General features: G+C 42.0%; 1 protein-coding gene across 5 annotated transcripts in view; it reads left to right on the forward strand.

Annotated features, from left to right (window-relative positions):
• birc6 (baculoviral IAP repeat containing 6) overlaps positions 1–3,942 on the forward strand; it is a 384,970-nt gene extending 381,028 nt beyond the window's left edge. For all 5 annotated transcript variants that reach the window (XM_084322229.1, XM_084322232.1, XM_084322231.1 and 2 more), the window contains one exon: positions 2,322–3,942. In XM_084322229.1, coding sequence (XP_084178355.1) covers positions 2,322–2,498 — 177 coding nt within the window. In that variant the 3' untranslated portion in view covers positions 2,499–3,942. The remainder of the gene's footprint in view (positions 1–2,321) is intronic.
• The last annotated feature ends 6,407 nt before the right edge of the window (positions 3,943–10,349 follow it).

Genomic DNA, 10,349 nt, shown 5'->3' on the forward strand with positions numbered 1-10,349 from the left:
GTCAGTGGCCAATCAGAGCGCAAAACGCGAACGCGGAAGCAAACATGCGTTGGGATAAGAATTTAGGCAACCAGGATAGGACCGGACCGGCCTCCTTGATTAATTCTTCTAGCCCCTCCTTCTCCCTCTGATGCACTCTCTGGGCCCATGCTGGTCGTGGAGCAGCTGATAACAAACCCTATAATACACACATATACACACAGAAACACACACACAGAGGAAGACACTAGGCCTGCTTCTGTTTGCTTTCATCTCCAGCTAGCAGAGAGGTCTCTTTCAAGAGGCGAGGGGTTATTTGAGTGTTCTTTTTCTTTCTCCAGTCTTCATCTTCTTTTCTTTTTTTTACTGTATGGTTTAGAAGGTTGTGTCTTTTGGCTTCACCAGAGTTTCACAGTGTTCTTGAACCGAGAACTTGAATGGATTTGAAATGTTTATCAGTGTCTCTGAGAGCTGCGCCGCTGCTGAATCAGGACCGCCGCTGCTATGAACTAGACCAGGGGTTCCCAAAGTCGGGGTCGTGAACCCCAGTTGGGTCGCGAGCCGCCGCGGGGGGGTCTCCAGATGATTTAAAAAATAATTATAACTTAGAAGCAGGCCAGGCCAGTGTTTCTAGTTGCACCAGCGCAATAGTTAGATAACCTAGGTGGGGAACAACCAGGAGATCACTGCAACTCACACAAGTTGGAGAACTATCTCTCTCTCTTGCTCTCACACACACACAAAGGGAGCCGCATGTGATTGGTGGAGGCGGGACCCTTACAAAAAACTGCTAATCATTGACACATGCTAGCCTGTAATAATCCCCCCCAGAAAAATCTACTTTGCATTTGACATATTGCAAATATATGCCATCACACACACTGGCATTTAAAGGGTTAGAATTATAAAATGAATATGTGGTGTTATGATCAGGGCTGAAGTTGAATAAAAGATTGTATTTTTTATCAATTACAAAAAAACTGAAAATCCATAAAAATCTGTGTTGTTGCTAATCATACATGCTAGCCTGTTTTTTAACAATAATTTGTGATGCCATCACAAACACTGGCATTTAAAGGGTACAAATTAAAAAAAATCCTGCACCAGAATGCAGGAAATGAAGTCTTTGTAACAAAAGATTTCCTGGTGGGGGACCCCCAGACCCCCTGCTTAAAAAGTGGCCTGACTGGGGCTATATTTTGCACTATATTTCCTGGCCTGAATGATTTCCCCAGTCCCCATCCCTGGTTAAAAGCCTCCAATGCTTATTAGTGTGTGTGCTTTTGAACGTTTGCATGTTTCAACCATACATTTCCATTTATTAATAAAAAAAAAATATATATATTATTATTATTTATTTTTATTTTTTATACCTCCTATAATAGTGGGGGTCGCGGCTCTCTGACACCGTTATTTGGGGGTTGCGGCCTGAAAAGTTTGGGAACCCCTGAACTAGACTATTTTTTAATCATTGGGCTGTGGGGGTGCTTAATGTCTGAAGGAGTCGACTGAAGGCTTCTTGTCCTCTGTGGAATAAGATAATTCAAAATTAATTCTACTCAATGTTGGACTTATTGTACCAAATACAAGATATTTTCACTTGATAAAATTTCATTTTTTGCAGTGTACAAATATGCAACTACTGTACCTGGGCCTCCAGAGCACTTCTAGTGTGGACACACCAAAGAAATCATAGCAAATTCACACGCACATGACTCCATGAACATGAATAACCTAGCTCGAACAATTCGAAGTCGGTTTTAAGTTATTTCTCTGGCAGTGTGCGCTAATATGGATTCCGGCGGCACATGCACACGCACAAATATGGATTCCGGCAGCGTGCGCGCAACACAGCAGCGCTGTTGAATTTATTTTCAGGGGAAACACTGTCTCCGTCTCCTGTGTCCCTTGTCCTCAGTACAAATCGGTTAGTAGACGCGCTCTTAGTAGGCAGTGTTGCAATCACTGCACTTACCTTCAAGTGTGTCAACATTTTAAACCCTATCGACAACTTCCCTCTGCCTCTAATAATTTTGCATAATGTATATCGTTTATGGCTTTGAAATTAAATTAGATTAGAGCTCTGTAGTATGAATACATTTGAATGCATAATGAATCAAAAATCGAATTGTGACTTCAAAATCGCAGTTCCTATCGAATCTGAAAACACATGTCATTACACCCCTAATAAATAATACGTAGCTTTATGTCTCATGATCTTTGATGACGGTACCCTCAGACCACTGAGCCAACTTACCCAAACCTTGACCTTTAGATCTTTCCAATGCCGAGATATGAACCAGGCTCAAGGTTGCTGACCCTCTGTTCTCTCCCCCATCCAGAGGCACACAGCCCAGCTACGGGAGGAGCTTCTCAAGCTGCCCTGCCCCGAGGGCCTGGAGCCTGACGGGGAGGAGGTATCGGACAAGAGCGCCACCCTCATGGTTAAGGAGTTGCCCAATCAGGACACAGAGAAGCCGAGTGGCAGCCAGGACGGCCACTGCGAGGGCCAGCTATGAGGCCCTGCCCCCCCGCATCTTGCCTTCTTCTTCCAGAACCTCCCGCCCTCCTAGCCGTGGCCACTCCTCCTCCTCCTCCTCCTCCTTTTCCTCACAACTATTACTATCGTTAATGAATAGACTTGACGGCTTCCAAGCACAGGCCACCATTTTGTCAATATTTGTATGTAAGAATCTAATATGTAATAGTTGAAGGTGAGAGGGAATGGGTTAAACATGGACGAGACAAGAGTGAGAATTGCTTACACAAGCCGACAAAAATAAGACAAAACTACGAACTATGCTATGCCCTTATGGAAAACACAGTCGACAAAACAAACTTTTATTTACCTGTAAAAGAGTGTAAACATTTTGTGCTTTTTTTCCAATTGTGAAATAACCACTGATTGGTATGTTATAAAACTTGTTTATGTATACATAATGACAGAGGAAATCACAGAATATATAAGGGAAAACTACCTTTAGAGAAGAATGTTTACTGAATGTTAATTTCCTTATTTTTTTTTGACTGGAAAGCGCAAAGGACAGTTGTAACCAAGGATATATTGGTCATTCTGGATACTATTTAAAAAAAATAACAAAAAGAAAGAAGAGAACAACCCATACACTTTACTGAGTTTGAGGAGCCATGGTCGCCCATTGACATCGCTTATTTTGATTTCTACAGGATCCTGTACTCTTCAATAAAAGCTAAGATGGACATTCTTAAATGCTATGATGTTATCCCTTTTACAGGCTATTCAGAAGAAGAAGAAAAACATGCTATGGATATACTTTTTTTTATTTTTTTTGCCTCACTAATTCTCAATGCAAGTTTAAATAAATGCAACCTGTTTTACTTTGCCCGGATATATACATTGATATGACTGTGTAGATCATAAGAGTCCGACTGTATGTAAGATGCACACGGGATATGTATATGAAGGCTTGTGCATGTGTATGTGTGTTTTATGTGCGTGTGCAACAATCCCTAGTGAGATACAAAGCTGTGATGTGCCTTTGATCTACATCATACCACCAAATACTCTGAAATGAGTACCTTTACAGATTGATTTGCTATTTCTACAAATTAATTATTCAGCTCCGTCTGACATAAAACTGCTTTGATCTTTTTTTTTTATTATTATTATGTTGATTCCAGTGAAAGAAATTGCACTTTCTATTTTGGTAGTGTCCAGATCCCATCGCCCAGAAGGATGTTTTAAAAGGGGGGGTGGGGGATGTTGTCACTTTTTGCCCAAGCTGCAAAGCCGTAACTCGTCATAATATTCCACCAAAAAGTCGTTTATAAACCTATCCCTTACCCTGCCAAAAAAATTTAATTACAAAAAATAAAACGTCTTCCCAGGCGATGGGATGTAGACACGACCTTCTATTTTACTCACGCCCAGAACGGTCACATACTCCTCTTGCTAGGACATTAAATGGAGCTTGAACATGTGGATTGATTGTGCGAATGCTTCTTTCTGCGTTTTCCAACCTCCGCTCTCACACCTGAATAAGAAACGGAGAAAGTGACGAACGGATCCACCATGGAGGACAAAGGCCACGTGAAGAGACTGAACCCAGTGCAGGCAAACATTGGGCATTCACTTGAGTGGGGGGGGGGGGGGGTGAAGCAAACCTGTTTTATTTACATTTTATTACTTGTTCTCAAATGTCATTTGTCAAATGTAGCTTCCTGCAGTAAGACTGTAACCATTTGGATTGCACCATTAAACATCGTTCATCTCCATAAATTACTCTTTTGGCCAGTAGCTTAAATACAACGGTGCCTCGTGATTAGGGTTGGGCACCGAAAACCGGTTCTAATAGGAACCGGTTCCTAACTTCTGGTTCTGGAACCGGAAGTAACATATTTGCATTTCGATTCTTAATTTCGATTCTTTCTTTTTTTTTTACTTATTAAACTATCAAGTCAACTGACAATGTGAATAGTATGACTTTTTTTAGATTTTTCACAAAAAAAAAATCTCCTGCGAAATAAGCTGTGACCTGTTTTGACCTGCACCTCAAAGAATCGGAATCGAGAATCGTTTAGAACAGGAATAGAAATAGAGAATCTGAACCGGAATCGTTCAAATCCAAACGATGCCCAACCCTACTCGTGATTTACTCAAGTCGGTTTGCATTGTTGTTGTGCATCTCTGTTGCTTTGAACCTGGCTGCCTCTGCCTGGAGAACCATTACATTACCAAAGGTCAACATCCCTCTCCCACTGTGAAGTACCTGCTGGAGTGCCTTGCTCTAGGGTTTCTGTTCTGATCTGGATACATACATCTCCATGGTACAATAGGAGAAGTGAATAACACTAAGCTCTAGGATTTTTTGATTTATTTTGTGCTGATTGTGGGAACATTGGATGAAATCCTTGGAACAACAAGCTTGGCTACACAGGGCTTATGGTGTTAAACAAAAGGAGTATAGCTTGCTGGATGCACTTCTGTGTTTTGATTGATTGATTGAAAATGTTATTAACAGATTGCAGAATGGGTACAATACAGTACAGCTCAATACACAATTGTAAAGGGGATGCAGACCAGAGAAAGACTTTCATCTTGTTTACATCAGGGTCCCCATATGGCATACATGACATACAGATAGACAGTACTGCTACATCTATACATTTATGACATACCAGATTTACAAATACAGTACTGTTTGTGATACAAAAAGAATTAACAAAAAAAATAGTATACATTTGATGAAGAAACTGTACATTGGAGGATGTGGCGGGGGGAACTGTACATTGGGGGGGGGGGGCTAACTGTACATTGGATTATCGACGAAACCTTACTTGGTTCCAAGAAGAGGGTCTTGTGTGTTATTGGGTTAGGACATTTACTGTACATTGGAGGGGGTTGGGTTAGGACATTTACAGGGGCCAGTTTCGAATTGCAGTCTCCCGTAGGTGCTCCTTGAGAGTGGTTTTAAAAGTGGGTAGTGATTCACTTAAGCATTACATCACGCGCAGGAGTGGTTTGTGAACAATAAACCATGCCTAGGGTCGTTAGACCCCCCTAGGCATGGTTTATTGTTCACAAATCACGACTGCAAGTGGTGTAATGCTTTTATACAACTGCCACATTCATCCAACCTTATTGCTATACAATAAACACATTAATCGAAGATTTATTGAAAAAACCATCCGCCAGAAAAAGTTGTTCCCACAACAACAAAAAAGACAATTTGCCTCCATGTGGAAGCAGCTCGGAAGTGCATCCAACCAACTAACACATCCAACTGTGTGTTATTGGAATGATTGAAAGAAGTTGCCTCATGTGGAAGCAGCTCGGAAGTGCATCCAACCAACTAACACATCCAACTGTGTGTTATTGGAATGATTGAGAGAAGTTGCCTTATGTGGAAGCAGCTCGGAAGTGCATCCAACGGATCCAACAAACTAACACATCCAACTGTGTGTTATTGGAATGATTGATTGAACATTTTATTACCAGATGCAGAATGGGTACAATACAGTACGGCTCAATACACACAATTGTTAAGGGTATGCAGACCTACTTTCTATAGAACTTCATTCTTAGATGCTTCTATAGAAAGTAGGTAAAACAAATTAAAAAGTTTTCTTCGCCCTATTTTTTTATTTATTTTTTTAAACCTACTTTAGAGGCCCTAAACTTAACCAGTTGGAAACCAGGCGTACAGTAATAAAATTAGCAATCAATCAATCAATTCAATAGACCATGCTCACTTAAAACAGCGCAGCACTCAGCTGCTTCTCTCTCAGTCTGACTCCCCCGCCGTTGCAGACAGGAGTGTGTGTGTGTATGTGAATGTGTGGGGGTGGGTGGGTACGCCAGCGTCGGACAGTGTGAGAGTGAGCGCTGCAGTCAGGGGGAAGGAAGAAGAAATGTAAAATAAAATTGCAAATAATCAATCAATCCGCGATTCTTCTTTTGTTCTACAATGACTCATGACCCATCAATTACATCATCCAACATTGTTTAAAGGACTAAGACATTCGCAGTGACAGAATCGCTTTATATTTAGTCGTTATGACGCTATCAACATATCCATTTGTTAAAGATTATTGTCCGCCATCTTGTTTTCTCCGAAGAATCCGCACGGCGGAGACGCGGAGTGATGTGATTCGGTTGTGGGCGGGTCCTGGGACCAGGAGCGTGGAATGGTCCCTATACATACGTGTAAATGGGTGTTTCAGCCAATCAGAATCGAGAAATTTGCATGCCGTTGTATAAATTCCTTTACAGCTGTGGGTAGGGCGTTCCACATTGATGTGGCATAATTGCTAAACGTGTTTAGTCCCTTGTTTGAGCCGAATCTGGGTTTAACATGATTTGTGGAGCTCCCTCTGGTGTTGTGGTCGTGGTATTCACTGACCTTTGGGAAGTATTTTGACATGTACATGGGTACCTTAGTCGTGTAGTGTATCTTGTAGACCAGGCCCATTGCAAGTTGCTGTACTCTGTCGTCTACTCTAAGCCATCCTAGGTTGTCAAAGTGGGCAGGGGTGAGTCAGGTGGGTTCTAGGAGTAAGGTCAAGCAGTAGTCTGACCAGTTTGTTTTGTGATGTTTGTAATTTAGTTTTTAGCGCCTTTGAGGTGCTTTGGTACCATGAGGTGCAAGCATAGTCGTAGTACCCTTGAATGAGTGCTCCTGCCAGAGTCTTCAGGGTATTCTTGTTTACCAGAGAGGAGATCCGGTACAAGAATCTAGTTCGTTGGTTGACTTTTTTTTATTACATTGGATGCCATTTTGTCACAGGAAAGATTTGCCTCTAGGATGGAACCTAGATATGTAATTTCATCTTTCCTTGTGACAACATTGTCACCCACTGTAACTGAGAAGCCGTCGGTCTTGCTGAGTTTGTTATTTGAACAGAAGAGAATGGACTCTGTTTTACCCAGGTGTAATGATAGTTTGTTGTCAGCGAGCCAGGTGCATATTTTGCCTAGTTCCGAGCTGAGGGTTTTTTCAACCTGTAAATTGTTCTTGTCAGAGGCCAGCAGGGCTGTAGCCAGGGTGTTGTAGCCCTCTACTATACATTATTCATGCTATGCCTTAAACTCCACAGCCAAGTTAAAGCGAGAGCTACTGGAAAGTACATGGATGTGTGTGTAAAGCTATGCATGGAAATCTTATGCTATGCAAAGTTAAAAGACACAGGCCCCTGGGCTAAAGTCAGCATGGTTGGGTACATTGTGTCAAAACACACAATGAGCTGTGAACAATATGAAACCACCAGGACTGATTGATTGATTGATTGATTGATTGATTGATTGATTGAAAAGTGTATTAACAGATTGCAGAATGGGTACAGTACAGCTCAATACATACAATTGTTAAGGGGATGCAGACCAGAGAAAGACTTTCGTCTTGTTTACATCAGGGTCCCCCATTTTCAATTCATCATAACTATTGTTTATATCATGGATGGGGTTTAATGCAGTAGTTGAGAAATCGTGCTTTTCCTCTTCAACTGTCCATAGGTCTCCCTGCTGGGACTCTTGATCCTTGATCAGTACACCAGCTGCATGGCTCACAAACCAACCAATTCAACTCATGATAAATGTTTCTATCCAGTCAGTTGTTATTTATGAATGTTTTATTTCAATCCACAGAATATGTTCATTGAAATGGTTTCCATATAACACCCTCTGCAAACACAGTATATGCTATGGCTGTACTCCGCTAAATAAATTCATAGTATTACTGTAGTCATAGATTTAGTCAACTAATTGAGTAGCTTGACAGATATAATATTATATAACTGTTATATAATTATATAACTGTAATATTGCATTTGCCACATACAATCATGTGGAAAGACTAAATCTCTTGATTACCAATTGTTCTGAAGATATCTCATTCATCATGGAAAAAGCGTAGAAATCTAACAAAGTCTTGTCTTGACTAAGACCAAACCAGTCCCCTCCACTAAAAAAACATGTTTTTATGGTTAACTCATCTAGGGAGTGAAAGGTTCTTCCCCCGTGCCTTCCCTTATAATGTAACCTACGGTGCCTCTAATGAAAAGGATCAAGATATACTCTCGGATCTTCCACTTATACTGTAAATTAACCCTGGGTTCTTTTAATTGAATGTCGGCGAGGTGAACAGAGAGATGAGACAAAGAGTCAGATGGCAGTCTGTATAGTTTACTGAACTCTCACAGCACGAATAGATCACAATCCGGACCACGCAATGCATGCACCTCCACACACGGAGCGAGCAATTGCCAAGTGGTGGTCTCGATAATACATCGTCACATCATTTATACATTTGTCGTGGCCACCCCTCCTCCTGGCTTAATGATTGATAGTTGTCATCGTCATAGCCTGAAGACAAAGAAACTTTAGGCGGGAAGAGAAGTAGAGGGAGGGGTCGCCCCAGCACGTGTCTCTCATTAAGGGTGGGGGCCGAACGATAAGTGTTCCCTTGGGTCCCCCGCATTTGGGCGGTTGTGTGTCTGTGTGTATATGGGTGTGTATGCTTTTTGAATCAGTGTGTGCGAGACTAGACTTGAGGTCATGTCCTCACTCTAGTAATTTGTCTTTAACTATGACACTTAGTGATACTTAAGCAACCAAACTGCTGGCCATGAATCCTATGTGTGTTTATCTGTGTGTATGTTTGTGTGTAAGTGTGTGTGAAACGAACTTTCTATCAGTGTGTATGTACATGCGTTCGTGCTTGTGAGCCGGCCAGTCGCCAGACGGAGGCAGCTAGAGAAGATGTGCACGTGGGTGCACGTGTGTGTGCGTGTGCGTGAGATGTACAGGGGCCCTGTGTGTGTGGGTGTGTGTGGAAGGAGCCTATAGCCAGAGGTCATCAGGTCACGCCACATGCAGGGGGGAGAAGGCAGACACACAGACTTCTAGGCATATTCTACATTAAGGCCTTTAGATATATATAAGATATTCGACATCAATGAACTGAAAAAATCAGGAGTTAGTCAGTTAGATAGCATGACTTTGACTCTGCAGAACTTGTTACCAGAGCACCTTTTTCACATTGTTCCCATGGAGAGGGAGAGCTTCTCTGTACTTCCCTGAACTCCGAGTTGCATGTGTGATGTCACTAATAGGCTGAACCCCTCATGGTCCAATATATATTGGTCCATATTATGTGGTGACACTGACTTGACACCTTTAGCTTCAGCATACACACAGAGCTGAGTAGGTATCGACATGTCATGAAAGAATATAAATCACAACTAGGATTACCTGGATGCTTGTTGCCAATTTGTATATTCATACATAGATCCTTGCATTCCAATTGATAAAGGTGTGTAGATATGCTGCCATTTTCAATGGTGGAACAACCATATTTATACAAATTGTTATTCAATATAGAGATTATATATTATATACCGGTAAGTGTTTAAAATACATCTGGAGAGGATCTTTAAGAGGGGGCTTAAAGAGCTTGTCCACCAGTTGCGTTTAAAGGGATTTTTTTGATCCACTTTTTTCTCCCATTTTCTATATTTTTTCTCCCATCCCAATTTCGTATCATCCAATTCAACCCTCCCCTGTCACGAACGCTGTTTCTTGCCTCCCACAAGCCGGCTGCAATGTGGACTAAGTCATACATAGCACAAGTCCCCTCCGGTACTTGAGGTAACAGCAGTCGCATCTTTTCACCTGCGCAGCTCGATCTCTCAGTGGCGAGGAGTAACGCGTGGGAGGCTCACGCTGCCCCCGACACTTCCTGATTCTACTGTGCAGGCGCACCAACCGACCTGTAGGAGTCGCTGTCCACAACGCCCGATCCCCACCCATCAGTTTCCCACCCCCTAATACGGCCAATGTGTATTAGTATGAACGACCAGCTAAACTGAAAGCAATGTGGAGCGCTGGGCTCGAA

The sequence above is a fragment of the Notolepis coatsorum genome (assembly GCF_963971535.1).
Source record: "Notolepis coatsorum genome assembly, chromosome: 9".
Lineage (NCBI taxonomy): Eukaryota > Metazoa > Chordata > Actinopteri > Aulopiformes > Paralepididae > Notolepis > Notolepis coatsorum.